Below are 24027 nucleotides of genomic sequence, written 5' to 3'. Positions count from 1 at the left end.
AGACACGATTAATTGGACACGCTAACCATTTGTATGTCTTTATTAATAAAAATACCGTATAACGCTGTTAGTCCGCGATGGACTCCTAAACTACTGATCCGATTTTATCAAAATTCGGTACAATTTGTCCAGTTCGAACCAACTTAGAAGATAGCATAGGATACAAACCATTCATAAATTAAAAATACAGTGAAAGCTCTATTAAATGGACGTTATACTAAGCGGGCATCTCCATTAACCACACATATGATGTTTTTTAAGTACGGTGTATTAAGCGGAAAGCTCTCTTAATTGGACAGAAAGAAAGCTGATAACCAGACATGGAGAAAGTACCCCTAATTTCGTTATTTTTTCCAATGAAATTTATATGTATGAACATATTCAWAATTAAAGCTCAAGCACAATTCCAATAATTCTTATACCGACAAAAACGTTTTCGTCTTCATACGTAAATAAAATTTTCACTTTATTGAATGTTTTATTATATGAATAATAGTATTATATGTATGTAACCACAGCAAAGCGTGGCCGGGTTCACTAGTATACATTATATCGCWGGCCACACGATGTTTCCTTACAATAGGATTCAATTCAGGATAAAAAACTTGATGGCTTTAGGGAACAGATAAGAAACTACATCCGGGCGAAATATCAGGAATATTCCATCTACGTGTTACGGATATGATGTGGTGACATATTGATACCATTATAAAGCCACTCTTATTACAGCCACAATATCATCTACACATCCATATATCTTTTTGATAACAAAAATGCCATAACTCTAATAACAACCTTCTGAGAAGAAATGGCATCCTGGCAACTTGAGGAATAACATGTGCTTGGAGTTCGACTTTCTCGATATGAGGCTGACAATCTACTAGTTATAAAGTAACACGAGTGCTTCAGAAAGTGTCTCGAAAGGGTTGAGCAATTCGAGGAAGATGCCAAGATGTTTTAAGGGTGCATACGTCCAGGCCAAAGTTCACAAGGAACTGTRCCGGCAATAGATGACGATGATAATTTTCTAAAGCAAAAGCCAAATATGCAAGTGTTACGTTAAAAGTGTCAAATAAATAGAAATACAAAMATTATTGCGGAAGCAGAAGTGCAATAAATGATGCTGAAAGATCAATGGCAAAAGCTCAAACATTCWCTGAAATAATCTTTTCTTTCGTAAAAACAGGGTAAACGTAGGAGATCAGAGATCCAGGTCTGATAGATAGTGATATAAATTTATTGCTCTGCTTCCTTCCAATTCGAGTCATCTATACGATGTCCTCCATAAATTGTCTTTTATATATCTTGATATATATATATCTTGGTATATCTTGATCTTTACCAAATTAGAGCCACCGATGATTCGTGAGAAGCGAAGRTCACAACTAAAAGCAAAGGAAGCTTTTAAAACTCAAATACTGTAGGTGTTTTACTCGTTTATTTTAACTTTAATATTTGCTTTAAACATCATCCTGATACTGTAGTCGTCACTTAYGCGCAAAAGATGCTCCACTCACTGAAATACCAATCGTCGAAATAAAATAATGAAATAGTAGAGTCTGTCCATGATGTTTTTATTTTTCAGAAGCTAAACATTAAAGAAAAACTCCTTTTTTAGCAGTTATATAAAGCTGTATATAAAAAGAAGCTTGTTTAATGGGTGCTGCATGAGTTAATGCAAAAAACCGCAGGGACATAATTTCCTATCAACAAATCGCTGCTGACTCGCTGCATTTTTTGAAGCGTTTCTGGTGTTAAAAAGCGTGTCACTTACCACAACTGAATTGACTGTAAGGAAGCGTATAATCTGTTTGTGGTGGGATTGGCAGGGACTCGCCTACTATGAGCTCCTGTTGATAGTTGGATCATCTGCAGGAAGCAAACGCCCCGAAGTAATCAACTTTGGCAAATAAAAGAGAAATTGAGTTTCATCAGGGCAACAGACTCGGTATATTGGTTGGTATATTCTTATGCTTCCATCTAACTGTCAGGAGCCCTCTACTGACTATAGCTTCAGACTTTCTAACTATTGCAGTGTCGTCCAGGCCAASCTTGCAGCCAYTAAGATAGCAGTAKRTGMAYTGCTTCGGATTACAGCCTACTTCAGAGAAGTGACCATACACTCAGATAGCAAACCGGCGATAGCAGCTTTGAACTCATTAGCAGTGCGTTCATCAAGTGTCTTTGTGATAAGACTGGTAYGAATGCAAGGCCACATCAGGAAACTGTAAAGTTGATGAGCAAGTAAGAAAAGGCCCCTAGAACGGCTGTCGGTAGAATGGGAGTGAGTCGCTGCTCCTTGCCTAGCGCTMGGCCATCATCGATAMATGCGCTTTTGGCCAAAGATCKATAGCAAGAGATCTAGTGATCTCTTGGAATATATTAAAAATAATAGATAACAATCTTTAGAAGCCTTATACAAGCTTCTTATCCCCGAAAATAAGAAAAAAAAACTGTACTCAGTATTAATGGAATCGCTTGGAGTTACCAAAGTGAAATTCGTTTCTTTTGGATTAGAGCAAAATGGAATAAATTGAATTTTGGAGGATATTCGATTATTTTCTCCTTTTATAAAGCAAGCTAAAAGTTAGAGCTATTTAGAAGAGAGCAATGCAAGTTAGGTAAATATATTTTTATCTAATGTATATTTATAATCTCCGCTACATCATTCTACTCTAAATTCCAGCATCGCTCAAATAGTTCACTAAATAAACACTTAACACTCATTTTCAATACTTAAAGCCCTCCCCAATCGTCAACCTCATAATTCGGCAGTATTTCATACCGATTTCATTGAGTCCATTGTGCAAAAACTTTCGCTACTCAATGAGTTCAAAATTGATTTGTGTGCTTTCTTGCTGTAACCGAGCAAATCGCTACTTCTTACAATAACTTTTCGCAAAAACCGCACAACTCTGACAAACGGCCGTGCAGACAAGAGGGTAGAGTTGAAAATCCTCAGGAGCTTTGCATTTTACAGCGTGCGGAAGCACAGCAACACACAGGAAGGCACTTAAAGGGAAGCCGAAAAGAATTACGACAAAGTGCCGCTGCAGGCCAAATGGCATATAAATGTGCTTAGGTGTGAAAGAGCATTGCGAAGGGGCAGCAATTCGTTTGCATTTCTCCGATTTTTATGATTATTTTCACAGCTGAGCACCTCAGTCCCGGCCGCAGCTCGGCGCCTCAATGGCAGTGTTGGTGGAAGCCAAGTTGCCGCTGTCCAGACATTTCAACAAGTGCTCAATGCTGTTAAGCGTTAGCATAAAACCTGTTGGACTCCAAAGTGGCAGCACTGTCGCCCAGACAAAAGCATGCAAATAAAAGTGCACCGGGTGTGTGCATAGCATAAGGAAGAAATAGAATTTATTACACATTTTTCTGGGGTAGGAATGTGTAGTGGGAAAATAACTGCGGAGAATGTAATAAATATGAGCGGAATGCCTCAAGCTGATGGGATGTGGTGGGAAAGGGTTTTGAATTAAAGAGTATACTTTAAAACTAATGGTTGCTAAATTTCAGCGTTGTGAAAATTTAAGAAGATAAGCATGGATTTCATCCACCAGTCTGGCGATTTTTACCATGMAAAAAATTAACAATGAATTTCCCTGAAATTTTTTGTTTTTAATGGAAACATTGAATAAGTGGCGGAAGTGTTTTTTCAMAAATCCAAGTGTTTGCATGACTCAAAGCATTCTGTGAATGCCGTGAAATCCATGAAAACTTGTTCTCTTTATAACGTCGCAAACATGAAAGAGACAATTCTTGAAATTCGCGCTGGCATCAGAGATATATCAGTGRAACTCAGCATCTCTGTGGATCGMCTCAACATATTTTGGTTAATATTTTGGGTATGATGCATGTAATTGCTAAATTTAGAAGCGTAACCAAGAACCCTAAATTCTACAAATGCATCATTTGTGTTGACGATATGCAGGTTTATGGATATAATGTCGAACGGCCCACCAATCTAGCGAATGGTGACTCAATAATCAGCCTAACCGGAAGAAATAACAACAAAGGCAGTTAAGAATTAAGGTGTTACTCATCGCTTTCTTTGATTGATGTGGCGTTACACACCATGAAATCGTTTTACTGGGTGAACCGTTAAAAAAATAATACTATAATAGGTGATCCATTTCGAGGTTTCCTAMTTTTTTTKAGAAAAAAAGTATGGAAACTTCCTACTTATGGGAAATGTTTATTATCATTCTGTAGAACATTTTTTGGCATTTATTTTTTATAGATTATCTCTTTCAAATGTTGGTTTTGGCTATGTCTCAGATTTTTCTTCCATTGAGTCCAATTTTTCGCTGAATTGTACGAGTATTTCGCCTGGTAACTGGCAAATGACACTGAACTGAAACGGGATTGTCCGCATAGAAAAAGGTCTAAAGGTCTGTTATCACTCGACCGTGGTGGCCAATTGATTGTGCCTGACTGTTTGGTTAAACAAGAAACGAGAGTAGACGCTGAGCAACCGTATTTCGCAGATTTAGCTGTTTGTAGCGTTTTCTGTTTCATTTTATATTAAAATATTTGAAAATGTTCTTCTCTTTAGCAGCATGAAGAAAATTTGAAGCGATACGTTGTGGAGACTATTTTTTTTTTTTTTTGAAAAAGCCGGAAATCCATCAATGAATTGTGAGCTTTTATTCAAGAACTTCATGAACTTGCAGCTTTGATGGGCAATTGTGATAAACTTCTTCCTGAAAGAAATCTATTTAGAGGGAGGTCGCCTTTTATACTAAGCGCTATCATTTATTTGATAATTTAGTCAGTAAATGTCATCATATGGCTTTCGTGTGACGTCACTTTACTCAACTATAGTAGTTGTTGAAATRAAGTTCGAAACTGAAAGCTTATGAATTTTCATTCGATTTGTAGTCACASCAAACATACATACCGTCACTTAAAATGCAAAATAACGTAACATCACTTTTCATAATTTTACAGGCGAAAGAAAAACGATATTAAAGAAATCACTCATGTTTAAACAATAYTTCAGYTTCGGYTATAAAATGGTTATATCTGCAGAAGCAGAAAATCTTAAGTATATACTCGTATACTATATGTTATACAGTAATTCGTTTAATTTTTTTTTAACACTCGAGATGTCATTTCAAAAAGCTTGAAGCTCCTCAAATATTCTCCATTTACAATTGATGGCCATACTCAAAACATTATATCCACAATGAGGTGGAAACACACCCATTTTACATTCTGCGCATTGAAAAATTTATAATTTGACACACCTACGCATATGCGTCCACATTGCATTTATTCGGTTTATCGTTTAATTGCACCAGATTTTTTTCACACATCATTACCATATGACTTGAAGAGTTGTGGTTTTCAATCTGCTCCACTCCTATACCTGGGTATGAGAGTATAGTGGGTGCAACAGCTCAATTCATTACACATTGAATAACAGATTTTTTTCCAGCAGATTTGGTGCGTTTTTTACCTACAGTTAATATGATTTATGGAGAACCGGCATAAAATGGCATAAAGGATAGGGAAGGAATTGCAATGAGGCTTGGTGTCGCAAATATGTTCCATTGAAAAAAATTTCTAAAAAGGGATCTAGGGCTTTTTTTAAGTTAATTTAAGCAGAGAAGTCGGAAGCAATTGCTTGAAAATAGCATACTTTTACTTTGCTTCACTAATTTCCATAGAAAGTAAGCTATTAACGATAATGTAGTTATTAATTTGTTGTGCCACTTACTGTAAAGCTTTATGGTGCCATCCATTTCACCGCGTGGATTTTTCGCCACACATTTGTAGCTGCCATAGTCGCTCTTCTGTATATTCGTTATGGTGAGACGCATGGTTGCCTTGTAGGAGGGGTTGCCCGGCAGTGTTTCAGTTCTGTAATCAAAGAAAGGAGGTTCTTAAAATTAATGAATKTTACTTAATATTTTAAAAATAATTTTTGTCTGGATAAAATAGTAATTTTACCGGTCAAAAAAAAATTGTTTGTGAGTTTCTGTTTTCATTTTAAATTCTGATTCTAAACGTTAAAAGCTATTGAAATATTTATTCTTAGTTCTTTAATTTTGCTTTTAGGTAGCACGCTGAACCCAATTTTCAAARGTTTTCAAGCATAAATCGTCCGATGCCGCTGAAATTTCACGTTCCACATTCGTACGAAGTTCATCAATCGTTACTGGCTTGGCAGATATCATTGACTTGACGTAGCCCCACAGCAAATAGTCTAACGTCGTAAAATCGGACGATCAAGACGGCCAATTGACGATTAACACGTTCATCAAACTTGGTTTTCAATAAATCGCTGTGTGACTTGTGGCTCCCTACTGTTGGAGCTACATATTGTCCAAGTCCACATCATCCAATTCGCGTCAATAATATTCGGTTGTCATTAAGCGGCAGCGATTCCCATTCACAGGACCGTGCCTGTCTTGATCATCACCAATGACGCCGACTGCCCATGAACCGCACCAAACCGTCATATTTACGGAATGTAATAGTGACTCATGGAGAACGTGTGGATTGCTGTCTRATCAGTAACACATATTTAGCTTATTGAYGTAGCTATTCAGCCAGATATGAACTTAAGCGCTGAAGACGATTTTTCGATGAAAATCCAGACCATTTTCAAGTTGTTGCTCAGCCCAGTTCACGCTATGGGGCTACGTCAAGTCATCTGGTTGTCGAGCGGCTTCATTTCTTACGTGAAATTGATATTTTAAGAATGTTGGCCAAGAGCTTTTCCCAAAATTCGCCACAGCGACTCAACAAATAAGTAATTTCACTCACTKTACATTAATTAATTATGAGTAAAACTGAGAAGGATCTACATTATTACTAGTTCATGAATCTATACAGCTTCAGTGTTTCATGCTGGCAGATGCTGTTATGGTTTTTTTAAACAAATACATATGGAAATTAATAGGACAGTGATCTAACTCAACCAAGCACAAATAATTATTTGCTCTATGACCTTTGGTGGCAGACCTTGCTCTCACTTAGAGAATATATGTATATATGTAAATAATTTGTATATGTTTGAAAACATTTGTTTATTTATTAACATTTTTTTGAGAAGACGGCTTTGTAAGATAAGAATTCTTTTAAAGTGAACTCAAGGTCAAGGTGATAAGAAACATAAACACATAATACAAACATACACACTTACACGCAATATTTTTCAAGAGTTGTAGAATTGTTTGAGATTTGAATAGAACACAGCTTTTGTGAGTGGTTTATTGGTTACAACTAGAACAGAGCTATGTTCAAGTTCAGCCTGTCTCTTATACACATCTAGATTAGAACACAGCTTTTGTGAGTGGTTTATTGGTTACAACTAGAACAGAGCTATGTTCAAGTTCAGCCAGAGAACATAAAACCATAATATAAAGATTATTTGATGTACTCTGGTGTAGCTATTTGAAAAAGGAACGTCAACAATTTTAATTATTGTTTTATTTCTTGTAGATTGATGAATGTATTTTCTGTACAAATTTTTTTGATTTTCATCATTTATCAGAATAGTTTTTTGAGAACAAATTTTTTAAAGAACATAATTATTTAATTAAGGATATTTCTTAGTTGCTCCTTTAACTCTCGTTGCTACCTCTTTTTACTTTCTCAAAGCAGATAGTTGTTATAGATGTTTACAAAAAGCAGACCCGCTTGCTGTTCAGTGTCAATAAAATTTTTTTCCTGTACCTATCTTTATGCATATAAATATAAAAATAAATACGTAAGAATGTACAATACATTATGGCCTAATATTGGATTTCTACTACGCCATTGAATGAATCTAATAACAACAGAGAAGTCGGCCACTGAGAAATAGTTGCATTCGAATGCCTTTGGATGCTCTGTAAATTGAATAGGCGAGATTAATGGCAATGAGCGGGTGCCATATGTAACTTTTATATATGTATATGTTTATAGACGTATATAGAAATATGTACTTGGCTTTGTAAGCTTTTGAATGGTAATTTTCGCAACTGCAACTATTGTATTTTTCTAAGAATGAACGTACTCGTAAATTTGTATCAAGATTGAAATATGTAGCTGAAAAATATTGAAAATATAAACAAAATCAGTCTAAGGCTGGTCGCATAGTGGAATGAAGAACATAGTAGAAGGAGCAAAAACTCGCAATGCTTTGGAGAGTAGCGAATCGAACAAACTAGACACTTAGGATACAGTCTTGCGCCAACATGTCTTCTGACGCATTCTTTGTTAGTGGCGAAATTGATTTTTCAGTGTCAAAAACGTTTTAATAGTTTGAAAAATAACCACAATTTGAGGCTCCCTCTTATTACGAAAGTAGTTAATGAAAGCCTGAATAATACAGACCGTTTATACCACATCATTGATAATAGAACTGACGGCACTTTTCCTAATCGCCGTTCACCTAGAATATAATAAAGTGTGATAGGAGTCAACATCTATAGTATTACTGAGCGCAAGAGAGCGAAGAATGAAGATCAGCCAGAGTATAATCGCSAATTCTATAAATGTGTGTACACACAAATATACATATGAATTGATTTGTGTGTATGCCTGAATTAAAAATGGGCCACAATACGAATTCGCGAGCAACAAAAGGCGAATTTTGAACAAACTAAACAATAACAAATGTRAAGCAAAAGGCATAAAAACGGCACAGATTCAAAATAAAAGAAAACWGAACGAGATCACAATGACACTGACCGGCGCGAGATCACCGAGATTAAGACRGCGTCGCGGCTAGGTGTCGCCGCGTTCGCTCGCCATTAGCTGAACGTAGCCGCGCAAATTGGACCAGCACACGCCATTAGTTGAGCCTGACAAGTGCGTGTAAGCGGAGCGGTCTGAGGAACACTTTTCGAACGAAAATTGCAAAAAACCGAAAATCATACACAAAGCACTTTACTGTTGCCTAATTTTGGCTAATTCAAAAACTTTTTTTCGGCACAGAGGTCAATGCGCCGCGCTTGAAATTCGTGAGTGTCGCGCTACGTCATAATACGCGCATTTGTGTGAGTGAGTGTATGTGGCGAGATGTTGAAATTGAGCATAATTTGCACATTGTTCGCGTCCATTATTTGGCGCACCACGCCGACCAATTGTAGCCGCCCCTACGGTCACGGCGGCAATGTGAATCAAATTTTGGCAACGAATATAAAAAATTACATGGACACAACGGCGCGGCCATGCGAAAACTTCTATCAGTACGCKTGTGGCCACTGGCCGCAGCAGCACATCGAGCAATTGGATTTCGGCGATACGCTTGGACTGCTRGATTATGAGCTCAACCGCAAGTTGGAGCATTTGCTGCGGCGCCAGCTCAACGCCASTGCCAGCAATGCGGTTAGCAGCAGCACAACTACGGCGGCAACACCAACATCATCCGGCGACAGCTTAACTGCTGTCGTCACGCATTTTGTCACAGTGCCGGTGGCATTGGAGGGTCCTTACGCGATGGTGGGCGATCTGGTCGTGGAGCCACAGCCAGCAGCGTCCAGCACTACGCCGGCCACCACGACAGCGTCCACATACCTGCTGGAGGATGCGGTTGGTGAACCGCTGATTTACGAGAAGGCACGCATCTATTATCGCTCCTGTAAGAAGGTGAAGCCTTACAATCTGAAGAAATATTTACAACTCATACAGCCGGGTTTCGGTGCGCACTGGTGCATTTTGGCACGCAACGGTGGCAAGAAATGGCATGCGGAGCATTTTGACTGGCTGTCGGCGATTGCCAAGTTGCGTTTGTATGGGCTGAATGGGGTGCTCTTGAAGGAGGAAGTGCTGCCGCGTTGGGATGAGTCGAGCAGTAATAGCATTTACCTGGACAAACCGAATTTGGCTGAGACAGAGCCCACCGAGGAGGGCATAATGATTGAGCTACTCTTGGATATTGGCCAAACGAAGCGTGCCGCAAACGAGGTAGCGCGTGAGGTGCACACCTTCGCTTTGCGTCTACACAAACTGCACGAAATTGAGGACGAAGAGGGCGCCAAGGAGATGCAGCTGGGCTATTTGCAGGAATATGTGCAGGAAATAAATTGGCTGGAGCTRCTGAAACAGCTGAAAGGTGCCTCAACCAATCTCGAAACCACTGTTATCATACAAAATATACCCTACATGCGCGCCTTGGTGCGTCTACTCGCCGATACGCCCAAAGAGACGCAGTGCAACTATATTATGCTGAAGTTTTTGCTCTACCTGAAGCAGCGTGGACCGGCGGAGATTTCGAAGCATGAGTGCATTTCGAGTTTACGACGCGCCATGCCTTTAGCTATGAGCTATATTGTGGGTCGTCATTACTACAAGGATACGGCGCAGACGGACGAAAACGTACAAGAGATATTTGCACGGCTACAACAAAAGTTCCATGAAATTATCAGTGATAATCGGCTGCAGCTGCAACGTCCCATCGTAGATTCGCTGCTGCAGAAGATCAACAGCATGCGTCTGCAGATAGGCAATTCACCACGTAAGGCCACGCCAGAGTATTACGATGAGTACTACGAACGTGTAGAGCTCGATCCGAATAACTTCTATGTCAATCAGCTGAGTTTATTGCGTTTGGCTGTTGAAAAGAGCCATGAGAGTTTGGACTCTGTGATCGCCAGTAATTTTAGCACGCCCGAAAATGATTCGTATGTGCTGCCCGATTGGGCGGGCAGCTCTTCATCGCCATTCTATGTGAAGCCAAAGAATTTAATTATTGTCCCATATGGCTACTTGCAGATGCCCATATACCATCGCGGCTTGCGCGATATCTTCAAATACTCGGTGCTCGGTTTCAGCATTGCACAYGAGCTGATGCATGGCTTCGACTCTGCCGGCATCGACTACGATAGCATCGGCAACATAATGGGACCCAGCGAGGAGATTGCGGCGAATCAGCGCTTTATGCAAGGRCTGCGTTGCATGCAGAACGAGCTGGCCACCGGCTCGCGTAGTCTAAATGAAAAGCTTGCMGATTACGAGGGCTTCCGTTTAGCTTACGACACCTACTTTAGTGGCAACAAGACTCACAAGTCGGGTGGCATGCYTAGCAAGCTGCTACCGGAATTCACAGACAAGCAACTCTTCTTCGTCAACTTCGCTCAATTCTTTTGCAGCAAGGTGCAGCGCAGTCTCAGGCAGACCGCCTATTTAGAACACGCAATCGATGAGTTGCGCGTGCTGCAGACATTGGCTAACTTTGAGGAATTCTCACGCGAATTCGGTTGCGAGCGRCGTGCGAAAATGCAGTCGAAACATCGATGTAGACTTTGGTGAAACCGATACAGAAGAAAGCTAATCAAACTGTTGTAGTGAATATAGCGAAGGGTAAAATGAAACTGATAAGCTCGAATATTTTGATCTTAAGAGTGCAATAAACAAGAATAAATGTATTTAAAGAGTATATTCAAAGTAAGGGAACTTTTGTGAAAAGCTTTAGGAAAAAGCTTGAAAACTATTCAAGCATTCTGTTAAGCTTTCGCTGTATGTGTTGACTAAAATTTTATATGATAGAGACGAATATGTCTGCATATATATACTACTGTACATAAACTGATATATTTTGAAAATTTGGTGGTTGACAATGCTTTGAGACAGGATTGGCTATTTGCAAATTTTGTGCTAGAGATATTTGTAGCTTTGCTTTAAGCATATTAATAAAGTAAATAGTAATTTAAAACTCTTTGTTTTGAACTGAGTATTTTGTGTATATTAAACCGAAATTTGCTTCGTCAAAAAGTGTGCATGCAACAGAAAAATAATGGAAAGCACCACGCTGCCGTTATAAATCGTAAGCAACGTGAGAAAGCACCGCCAGATGTCACAGTAGCCTATGTGCGGAATTTATGTGTTGTATCTGCTTGCAACGTAGAAATACTGAGTTTTTCTGGCCTTTCTTGAAAACTGACAAATTATTTTATTTATAGAAACAAAGTCGAATCGATTTAATATATGAATAATAATTGAAATCCTGATAAATATAGCTTAGTTGGTCATGTGAAAATCTCAAGTCGATCAGTACAGCCGTTTCAGAGAAATTGTCCTCACCCACTCTGACATCCGACAAATACGGCATAAGGTTGATTCGAACAACAAAAACTGATACACATATAGTTATATATGGAAATGGGGTAGTATAAAATCAAACTTAAACTATAGTATATACAGTACTATATGTTCAGTCAAGTRTACATGTTAGGGTGTCCCTTATTTTGCAAAGTTTTAGATTTAAATTCCATAGGTCATGATTTTGTTCATTTAGCTCTAAAACACTTAGAAATAAATTTCACTTTATTTGGAGTACAACAACCTGTGCCGACTTGCATTGAATTATATTCGTGCATGTTGCGCGGTAGTGGCGGTGCATTTTTACGGCATTTGTCATTTGTTCCACTTATTCTAGCGATTAACACGTATTGCCATACATTTAAAAGATGGCAGCGGAATTAAGAACCAATAAAAAATGTGTTTTCTTCATTGGTGACTTAAATTATCAAATAATAGGTGCAAAGTTACGGTCTAATCGTCAAGTTCGAGAAGTACATTTTTAAAAATTTGCGAAGTTAAATTGACTCGTTATTCGGGAGTGCACTATATTTTTTTATTAGTTGATATAACACAAGCTGATGCTTAGGAACTGATGAAAATTGAAGGAGATTCGATATTTTTCTCTTTACCATTGTGTCCAGAGTATTTAACGGGTGTAGACAAAAAGTTAGCCGAAAAAGGAGAGAAGGCAAATCAGAGGAAATTAAATAAATAGGAAAAAAGATGTGAGGTTTATCGTCATCTGTTACTGCACAAGATTGTATTCAAATGTAAGAGGATCGCGATTAACTTACCAACACTGATGAAAGTCTTAAGGAACCCTTGGCATCCACCTCGCCAATGGTAAGTTCTCGAACTACCACAAAAGAGGATCACGCCTAAGTTAGTTGCAGATTTAGAGAGAGGTCAATTAAGACTAAGGGATTCTGTCTATATACTTCAGACTGTAGTAGCAGCACTAAATCTTACTTGTGACGATCCGGGTTAACGTTTAYGTAGGAAAATGAAATTTGGTATTTAAGTAAATCTAGGTAGCTTAAAAAGAAATGGGAGGTATCAATTGCAACATGCAAAAAAAATTTTTTTTTCTCATATAAGAGACGCCATACGTATTGACTATATAACATGCACATACAGTAGGTAGAAAAAGTAAGTTATCAAAACAACCAGCGATGTTTTATTGCTCTATACTTTTTTTTTTAATTTGAGAGGATACAGTTCAGGGATATGGTGGTCACCGCAAACGTCTTTTTGAGAGAAGCTCCCGGARGTCAGCTGTAGTTCCTTTCCAACTAAATATTTTGACTAATACTAAGTCTTGGAACACAGTGAAAAAATCCCACAATATGAATACACACTTCAGCATCATYCAACTTAAAAGTTTTCTTGGAAATAATCGTGGAAAACCGCTTTGACCGGCTTGAGATGCATTCTTGCCTTTATCGTAGTAGTACTGTAAAATATGCCGTATTTTCTTTTTATTTTGCTCCACGCTTGCGACGCTATAACTCACGAACGACTTAAAAAAACGACAATCAATCAAACACATGTTAGCGCGTGAAATGAGCAATCAAAAAAAGGTATAGCATGACCCGATGCGACGAAGAAAACTAGAACTACGCGCTCTCAGCGCCAAGTAGCGAAAATACCGCAAGACTTTTTTGACAGCTCATATATGAAGTGATGATAGTGCTAATGTAAAGTCATTATTTATGTAAAGTTTTATATGGATACATTCCTATACTTGATTTGTGTACTTTAAAATGAAAGATTGTAGTACAAATCCGCACATTTTCGCACCGCAGCAAAGGAGTTCAAATCGATGAAGCATCGGAAAACGGTTGTATCGCTAGATATATTATCGGATCAATTTTAGAACTTAGAATATTTTAGATTTAAACAAGAMAATCTTTTTTTTTCTGGAGCCATGAAACCAAAGTTACTCCTTGAAGTTTTAAAAGACAATACAAAAATCTTAGTAATACCAACCGTTTAAATGTATATCTAGRCTATCTAGATAATTCTTCTATAAGTCAAATAATAAGATACAATAAGAAAGTCACTAGAAGGTGCTGCTCGCGCAACTGCTAAAGAGCACTGAAGGAAGCATTCTTTCCTAAGTGAGGGCATGAAACATTTCTTATAAAAAAAGAGTAAGCAATACTTATTAGATACTAGTTTATTGTACAAAATAATTCACGGATAAAATACTTAACTTACGGATAAATACATAATTAAATACTAAGCTTTAAGGATTCGATTGGCTTGTTTTGGTAGAAAATAGCAAATCTTATGGCTCAGTAGTCATTTTGACATGTTATTAGGGCTTCACGCCCTAATACAGCTCACATCTCTTCTCCGCAAACATGGCATCGCCTGGCTTGCACTCATACTCCAATGTGAAGGCCTCGAATTGCTTGAGAGTCTGTCGCAAGCGCACATCGTCCGCATCGTGATCGAAGAAAGTCGGTAGCAAATTGCCACAGAAAAACTGAGCCACATTTAAGAAGAACAAACGTCTCGGCGTTATATCTGTGAAGCTCGGCTGACGCGCATTCATGCTAGAATTGGGGTGGAAGAGCGTGTCGTAGGCCACGCGAATGCCCATAAAGTCCGCCRCACGCTCATCGAGACTATCCGTCTTTGGATAATTCAAACACTCAAACGCACTGAGAAACTCCTCATCTGAGAGAATAGATTTACCGAGCCAATCTGTTATGCCCGAAAAGTCGAAGCGCACACCGCTATACTCAAAGCCATGCATAATCTCGTGGGTGAGCACAAAACCGAATATACCCATTTTCATTATATCATGCATGTTTACATGATACGCAGGTGGCTGCAGAAAGGCATACGGTATGATGACCAGGTTTTTAGGAAACATATAGTACGGCGTGCAGCTGTCACCATCGCTGATGAAGTGGTAGTCGCTGGGSGATGGCGGCGGCGCCGTTAGCTGATCGTGTTCTTTGCGTGAGCGCAGTTTCAGCAAGAGCAGATGATTTTTATGGTAATTATTGAGGTCGATGTGCACGTCGGCATAGTACTTATCGATGAAACGCTCATCAACGTTTGCCGGTAGATTGCCGATATTGAAGCGCATGGCAGACAATTTGCTTTGAAGGAATTCAAGCTGATTTGGTAGCAGTTTCATTCTRTTATTTTTCAGTCTGGCGCTGAATTCATGCCTTATCAAGTTAAAWATGCGCTCAACATCGGCGATGTACTTGGCATCTGAGCCRCCATAGAATTGCTGCTTGTAGAGAAAATTAACAGCCAATTCCATCTTTTTGCGCACATCCCACATACAGTCCATCTTCGTGAAGTTGTCAGCACTATCCTTCATCAGAAATAGTGCGAATTTCACCATTATATAATTATCGATCAAGCTAGGCTCGGTATTTTCCAGAACCTTATTGAGCGCGGGAAAGTATTCACGATTGTTGATTTGCACTTCATAGTCCTCTGTCAGTGTGTAGCTCAGTACCAATTGCAGATACAATTGCCATGGAACTTCTGGCATTTCGTCCTTTAATTCCGACAATGATATGGGCTGCGGTAATCTTTTGTCTGTAGTATCACGCAGAATCACTAGTCTCTCCTCGAACTTATGCAGTTGCTTTGCTATCTTAATCGCACGCACTCTCCCTACCCCCAACTCTATAAGCAACGCTGCTATCACTATCTCATCAGGCAACTTGTCCGTGGGTTTGTCCAAATCGATTAGATACCGATTGGAATCACTATCGTCCACCATAAGTATGTGTTCGATGAAGGCGCCCTTGAAGTGATAGCGACGCAACTTGGCCAGCGTGAATAGCCAGTTGAAGCGTTCGGCCGGCCACGTRGCATTGGGCTCGCGTACCTCGAGCATCAGCTGCCAGTCCAAGTGGGAGCTGGGACGCACCAGCTGCAAGTAACGCTTCAATTGCAAACCTTTTGTGCGCCTACATGTTTGATAGTAGAGAAAGAGTTTATCCGTGTAGGTTTCGTTGCCGGCTTCAGTGCTGCCTTCCAGCTGATAGTTTTGAAAGTAGTCGATTAAACGCTTATTGACCTTGTGATCCATTAAGCTGGTGACTTCGTAGTACTGCTCGTTCGAGTGTACGTTAGCCCAATTGCCGCAGGCGTAGCGGTAGTAGTCGTCGCATGGATTAATGAGCGGGTCCATGTAGCTGGTGATCGCYTGAATTTGATTCTCATTRACGCTGGCGAAYGCACCTCTGCTGGCGGGGTGTAACAAGAGTGGCAGTAGAAWTAGTGTTARACTTGTTAARGCTCTATGTAAATTCATTTTGKTGTTGGTGGCGCTTATTTATTGTTATATTTGTTAAAGTTGTATTTGAAGTGGGTAACGTGGAAATTATGGCAATTCGCTTTGCCAAAATGATATCACTGAAAACGTATGAAGTTAATGCATTTTTTGATTATGTTTTCTTAATAATTTATTTTTTCTTCTAAATTATACAGTTCCGTTTTCAGGATAGACTTTTTAAATTAAGATTTATTCATCCTTTAAAAAAATTCTTGGATTATATTTTACTTTCGACTTTACAAGAAATGTTTATGCCTGCTATAAGGCGATCCCACCTCCTCCAGTATTGTTTTTTTATTGGATGAGTGCACTAAGTAAGCGCAATGATCCTGAGATCGATGACGGCGGTAGGTTAACTACTGTCCCGATCGCCCAGAAAAGGTACATCGAAAGGGAGTACCGTGTCTAAAACAATCGACATAACATAATCCWTCCGCAAGAAAGGCCGTAGCTTAACTATTTCAGAATCTTTCCAGCCGAAGCTAAAATTCACAATGCTGACGCCAGGGAGGCTTACCGTCTGTTTCAYATGTTAGTGAGAGCTACAGCAGCGGTCTGTCCTATAGCAAGCGATTAGCGCTATAAATGTGGTGTTTTTATGGCCAGTTCGTAAGCCAAGCACTACAAACGAACTTCCAAACCTCTGTTCCCACGACAATGGGGTCTATGTAACCGGAACGGACCTGGATTTTCATCCAGGCGAGGACTGTCATCATGGCATTCTTCCTAAAAATTACCTGAGGAATATTTTCTGTCACCACAATGACCAAAACTAGCAAATCTGTGCTTATTTTTCTGATAATACTGATCTTAAGCCTCGTTGCAACCAGAGTAAGGGGAAGTACTTTATGTATAAGTATATAGATAGCGCAGTTGTCGAATTTTTAACAAATAGGTCTCTGTTGGATCGAATATACAAGCCAGTTTAGATGTAACAAAGTGCCCATTGTCATGACGAACGACTGGCATTCGGACAAAGCTAACATTTGATTACACCGTGGTTGCTTCTWTCGACAACAGAACCATAACACTGTTTTAAGCGGCAAGCTTTTGATAGCTGGAAGAATAAGAAACGATGACAGATAGATTATACTGCAATCTGAGTTATGTTAGCGTCATTTGTACGATTTTGAAAAGTTTTCGGACTGCTGTCGGACAAACCGACCGATCAATTTCAAGTCCTTATATGGAACACTTTTTGAATTGACAAGATATCTTCTAAAAATTTAATACAGTTTAGCTTCCAAAGTCAAGGCTACAACATCCAAGTATACTTTTTGGAATCGGACCACTATATCATAATGCTGCTATACAAAGCGATCGATCAAAATAAAGTTCGTGTATGGAAAACTTTTTTATTTGATAATTTAGTATACTTTAATATCTAAGGCAAGCCTAAAATTTTTAGTCATATCTTTTGGAACCGAACTATTATATCTTTTAGCTCCCATACAAAGCGATCGACCAAAATAAAGTCTGTGTATGGAAAACTTTTTTAGCTCACATAATATCTTAACGAAATTTGACTTTTCTCTAAAGCTGTGCTATAGTCCTCACAAAAATGCACCGCTGAAGAGTATAATAGCTTTGGTGCAGCTGAAGTTAAAGTAGTTCCTATTTACTTATCACTCGTTTTCTATTTCTACCTTTTCACTTTTATTCAACAMACACTTGCTGTATATTTTTGATTTAATTATATTTTTAAAATTATTCCCTTTATATTTTAATTACACAACATATAAATTTCATTTAGATAAAGCATTGGAAATTACTTTAGCACAGCTGTGGTTTCCTCGTTCTCGAATTACACCGCACGTCCGCGCTTCTGCTGAGCAACTGCCTTGTACTAGGCAAATAATTCGATCAAATGCGAAAAATTCTCCGAATCGAAAGTTATTATTTGTTTATAATGAAAAAAACCCAGCTTTAGCGATAAGACGCACGCTTGCTATGCTGAATCTAATAAAGTAAAAAAAGCTCAGCTGAGCAGTCAAGTCGGCTTTTTTTCCCTTTAATCGAGGAAATTGGCGTTGACTTTCGTTTCGAACTTAGGGATCATATGCTCACAATATAAGTACGTATGTAGCAAATTGTTGGGTCTACTTACTGTTGTGAGCAAAAGTTAATTTTTTTAATAGTAGGGTGGCACTTTATGAAATATTTAAAATATCCGTATAAGAAGCTTTTAGGGTGTTTTACTGACACAGAAAGAGTTTTTTTACAGCCAGCGAAAGAGTGCTCACTGAAGTAAGTAGTGCATAGAGCATTAAGTCAACACTATATTAAAAAAACTTATAATTTTTTTAACCAAAGTACACTTGAGGTCCGAAAATGTTTATTAAATCTTTTTTCCGATTTTAAGTCGAAATAAGGTGCCTTCTTAATATTTTCAATTTTGATAATTCTTAAGGGCTTGGGATATAAGAAAATTCGTTTACACCAAATTTGCGAAAAAAATTTTTTATACTGAATTTTTCACCCGCAAATGTCTCACTCTAATAGGAAATATTTAAATGAATGAGAAGGCTGCTATACCCAATATGTTCGGGGTAGGCGTTACAACAAACAATTGTGAACATAACGGTGGGGTGCTCATACACGTCATATTCGCCGGTCAATGCCACAAGGAGCGCAACAAATAAACCGCAAAACAAAAGAAGAAACAAAGCTTTTCAAGTTCATGACTGACCAGTTCAATGTACAATGGAGTGATAAGCCGCATATTGTAAGTCCGAAAAGTGCTGGCACTAAGAAATTCCATTTAATTTTATATAAAATTAAAAATATTTCTTATAATTAGCAAGTWGCAGCGCTTTCGCAAACAATCAATCATTGCCCTCGAACTTTCGCGTTAGTAATTTGCCGTTATTAGCAACAATTAGCTGCAGTCACATACTAATGGAATTGCTTTCAAGCAAATAATGCTCACATTCATATTTAAAAATGTACATATATATATGCATGTGCACTTACATGCATACATTTGTGTAATTGCTTAACCCTCAGGTGCTGCCATCGTTTATTTTACTATTGCCTATTAAATATTGAAAGCAAATAGACTGCACACAACACAATACGCACACATACCTTCAAACCACATAAATTATATCCACATTAGTAGGCGCCACCGAGTAACGCAAATAGTAAATTGTTGTTGTGTTAGTTGAAATTGCACATTTCATAATAATCTGTAAGTACTCTGAGTCATCAATAAGACCACAAGCAGCGAGTAAACAAGCAGCGAAGTGCCGCCAGAAACTTACACAGTGGGGGAGCTTATAAATAACTAYTTCCAATTGGACTAGTTGCGATCACTAAGTCTTGTAAAGCATGTGGCGATAAAATTATATGAAAAGTRCCGGGATTCGGTTTCTAAATTCTTAACAGCATTTTGCGCTACATAACACTTACATAAAATAAGCTAACACAACAAAACATAACATAACTTCACATACAAATTAACTTCATTTAACTTAACTTAACTTAACTCAAATTAACTAAACTTAGCTTAACGTAACACAGCGTGACGTAGCATTTTATGGTATGTTAATTGTAATYTTATTTCCTCCCTTCATCCATATCGGTAGGTACATATTTACATACGTATATACATAATATTTTAGGGTTTTATTTATGGAATGCGGTTGGGGACTTTCAAAAAATACATTTTGATTAAACTTATTTCAGATCGCTATTTCAAAATTGTTAACCGTCCATAGTAGAAATCGACGCAGGCTTCTTTTGAGTCAATAGAAGCCTGCAACGTATTTCACCAGCAATGATATTCTGATAAATGTCGGGTTCATATCCACATATGTTTATCAACATATCATGATCTCTATTTGACGTCGGACCATGTCTAGGACGGTCATCAACGTCAATTGATRATCACCACKTCAATAAAATAAAGGAATTTGTGCTTGAGAATCGAATAGYCAGAGATTTTACTGGYATCGTTGGAATATTGGAATGATCAAGGAAAACTATTTTAAAAGTTCACTTGGTCATAAGAAAAGTGAAATCACAATTGATTCCAAAATTACTCTATTTTCTCGAAAAACATGTTGAGTTAACATCTGTGGAGCAATGCTTTCCGACTACCAGGATGTCATGAAACGTATTATTGCTAGCGATGAACCTTGGATCTATGCCTACGATTCAGACACAGACGCTGAATCGGGCGAATATCGTGGCGAAGGTGAACCGAATCCGAAAGACACATCAAAGCAGGTCAAAAATCAAGTTTATGTTGACAGTTTTCTTCGATTATCGAGGTGTTGTGTACATCGAATTTCTTCCGCCCGGCAAAACTGTCGACAAGGAATAATTTTTAATAATTATTAACTGGGATTGGTAATATTATTTAGACAGAATATAATTTGTTCAGTTTTATTGTGATTTAGAATCGACATAAAAAAGAACAATGAAAGATGGAATCTTTGTACTCTCTCTAAAAAAAAAAAACAAAAAAAAATGTAGATTGTGGTATTTTCCCGAAGTTACAAAGCCATAAGGGGAAAAAATAAACAGTTTTAAGACAGTAGCGTATAGTTTGCTTGGAAACTATTCTGCGTTAAAATATGGGTGATGAAAAACCTCTCAGCCGCAGTTTCCCGGCTAGCAACATGTGGACAAGCGTCGATTATTGCTTTCTRTCTATTCGCAAATTCTGTTCGCTTTAATTTGATGAGTTATTGCCGGTAACGCTCTTCATGAATGTTTTCATCTTGTTTTGCAATCTCATTGTATGGCACACCCTTCAGATCACACCAAATGCTTGCCTTGGCGTCATGGAGAATTCATCATTACCATTTATTTGACATACATATGCTTTTTGCGTTTAAGAGTGACATAATGGACTTTCGTAGTTTCCTTTATATGACGGTGACTAGGAAGAGCTATCTACAAACACACTTTTTCAGACATTAAGCTCGACATAATTAAGAAAGAAAAAAGATTGCTGTATACGCTTCAGATGAATGACATACATGTCCGAAAAGACGCACAAGATCAATAGCTTTTCAACGTTCTTGTTCGCAATATTGGAACTATGAAACTTACGCAWTCTCCGGTTAACTGCACGAATATACTCGTAGTTATGGACTCAATAATATTTTGCAGTTGAAATGTCAGTAAATTCCTATATATATCTCATTTTGATAGGACCCAATATAACCATTTTATTCCACATACGAACACACGCACACAATTCTTCCGGCATAAAAATAAATATTAGKTTGTCAAAAATGTCTTGCGGTATTTTCGCTAGTTGGCGCTGAGAGCGCGTAGTTCTAGTTGTATTCGTCGCATCGGGTCATGCTCGGCTCATTTCACGCGCTAACACGTGTTTGAGTGATTGTCGTTTCTTTTAAGTCGTTCGTGAGTTATAGCGTCGCAAACATGGAGCAAAATAAAGAGAAAATACGCCATATTTTACAGTACTACTACGATAAAGGCAAAAATGCATCTCAAGCCGCCAATAAAATTTGTGCAGTTTATAGACCCGATACAGTTTCCATTTCCACTGCACAACGATGGTTTCAACATTTTCGTTCCGTTGGGGAGGTGGTCGAAGATGCGCCACGCTCCGGAAGGCCTGTCGTCGAAAATTGCAATAAAGTCGCTGAATTTTTCGAAAGAGGCTGGCATAGTAGCAGCCGTAGCATCGGTCAAGAGCTGGGCTTGAGTCATCAAAAAAAAAAATTTATGAACAATTGAAAATTCAATAAAAATACCGCAAGACTTTTTTGACAAACAATATTTGTGACACTTACTTGTACTTTGCGGACTCTGTAATCATCTGGTCGTTCTCCCGGGTCCAGTAATTCAACGAAGTGGGATTTGCCTCGATGAAGCACTCTAGCGTGACATTGAAGTACATGGGTATGCCAACCAGCTGATGGGGTATCCAAACCATTGGTGAAACTGTAATGGTAATTTCATAATTTTTTTTTTCGGTTATAACTGTAGTACTCGTATATATTTAGGCAGTATAGTTATTTGTATAACTGTTAATTTTTTACAATAAGTTAGGTGGATAAGTTAGTTTCGCGTATTTCGGGGTTATTATTTAGAATAATTTTTGATTGCATTAAATGTTTGTTTACTTACAATCAACGCTGACTTTAATGCGCTTGGAGACACTGGGCGGCACGCCGTTGGTGGCGATGCACAAATAAGCGCCCATGTGCAGACGGGAGATGCGCTCCAGCTCCAAAGCTTCGCCATCTACTTCAAGCACTGAAAGAGAAAGGAGACAGAGGAAGTGTGTAGAGCTAGATAGTGAACACAGTTTAAAGATAAATATAAATAAGCATATATWTAATATACTTATATGCATCCACTCTCTATATTTATATGTATATGACRTGAATATAGTATATATAGGCAATATATTGTTATATACAGTTTTAGAAGTAAAACTGCATTTTTGGTTTCCTCAAACTTTTATTTAAAATACAAATTCGCCTGTATATTAATATGCATTTATATATTTATGTATATATACATATATACGTAGTTATATATACATTAATATGCATTTATATATTTATGTATATATACATATATACGTAGTTATGGCTAAGCCCCTCTCACACATCCATAAACCCAAAATCTTGATTAGCAATATGTTGCATGCGAGTGTTGCAACACAAGCAACAAAGCTGTACTCTTAAGGCATCAGATAGCTTTGAAAACTTCCAACTCATACACAGAAACACTCGCATGCACACATATGTACTCAGTTGCCACATGTCCATTATTAGAAAGTTTGCCAGCGCCTTTGTGCGCACTTGGAATTGCTACGGCAAAGCAACAATTGCTAAGCAACTAACTGACTGACTGACTGAATGACTGACTGACAACGTGAGGCGCCACTCACCGCAGCTGGCAAATTTCTACATTGTTGCCATAGTTGCATGTTGCATGTTATAGCACCTCAAAGTTATGCAAGCATGTGTGTGGGTGTGTGTGTGTGTGCAAGTGGAGCGCTGACAAAGTTCCGATTGCAATTGTTGCCGATGCCGCAGCTGCATTCGATTCGCATGGCTGCAGGCATTTGAAGAACACCTCGCACACAGCTGWTACCTTCTCCATATGCATTTGTATGYGGTTGTGTGAGTTCTACGCATATATGTGTGCGTGCTGGCAGTAGTATTTGGTTGTGCTCACCTGTAGGCATGCAACTGGGGCCTTGTTCGTAGTTTGCTTATTAGTTTTTAATGGAATGTAAACAAAGCATTTGCTATTTTGGCTGTGAAAGCCTTCGAGGACAATGGAAATAGAGGCGGCCACTAAGAGTTGGCCAAGAAAATTGTGTTTAGTTGGAGTTTTTGGCGTTACAGCGTCAACCGAAGGGACTTGAAATGCTCAACCCCTTAAATTCAGATATTGAATAGTGYCAGCATAGATGAAGAGTTAACGCTCCAAGTAGAAGTATATCCAGTTATGAGTATAGGTGATTTCAGTTGGAAGGCTCTGTTATATTTTACGTTCGTATCCATTTCCAATTCCCACAATAGTTGGCGCAGATCTCCCTTTTTCATCAAAAACATCGCAAACAAGATTCWATTGCACGTATTGTGTGAAAGATTGGACCTTGTCAATGTGGCTTTAGGCCTGGAAACAACAACTAACCGGATATTCACCATACGCCAAATCTTCGAAAAGTCCCGTTAGAAGAGAAT

The 24027-nt window shown here is 38.4% G+C and overlaps 3 protein-coding genes across 3 annotated transcripts in view; 1 reads left to right on the top strand and 2 right to left on the bottom strand.

Moving 5' to 3' along the window:
* Positions 1-24027, bottom strand: part of LOC108972600 (interference hedgehog) — a gene marked incomplete at its 3' end in the record, with an annotated part of 228030 nt that overhangs the window by 6862 nt on the left and 197141 nt on the right. The window contains 3 exon segments of the mRNA XM_018939237.1: positions 5729-5871; positions 22114-22264; positions 22451-22579. Coding sequence (XP_018794782.1) covers positions 5729-5871; positions 22114-22264; positions 22451-22579 — 423 coding nt within the window.
* Positions 8705-11377, top strand: LOC108972598 (endothelin-converting enzyme-like 1). Its single transcript, XM_018939234.1, has one exon. It carries the CDS (start codon positions 9022-9024, stop codon positions 11251-11253), a length of 2232 nt encoding a protein of 743 aa, XP_018794779.1. The 5' UTR covers positions 8705-9021; the 3' UTR covers positions 11254-11377.
* Positions 14186-18197, bottom strand: LOC108972599 (membrane metallo-endopeptidase-like 1). The gene is made up of 2 exons (XM_018939235.1): positions 18112-18197; positions 14186-16419 (listed from the first exon to the last, which is right to left on the bottom strand). The coding sequence occupies exon 2, from the start codon at positions 16316-16318 to the stop codon at positions 14360-14362; it is 1959 nt and encodes a 652-aa protein (XP_018794780.1). The 5' UTR covers positions 16319-16419; positions 18112-18197; the 3' UTR covers positions 14186-14359.

This window comes from Bactrocera latifrons, unplaced genomic scaffold (genome assembly GCF_001853355.1).
Source record: "Bactrocera latifrons isolate USDA-ARS-PBARC rearing strain unplaced genomic scaffold, ASM185335v1 scaffold_41, whole genome shotgun sequence".
Taxonomy (NCBI): Eukaryota; Metazoa; Arthropoda; class Insecta; order Diptera; family Tephritidae; genus Bactrocera; species Bactrocera latifrons.
Note: the sequence above shows the minus strand (reverse complement) of the source record. Positions and strands in the feature narration are given on the sequence as shown.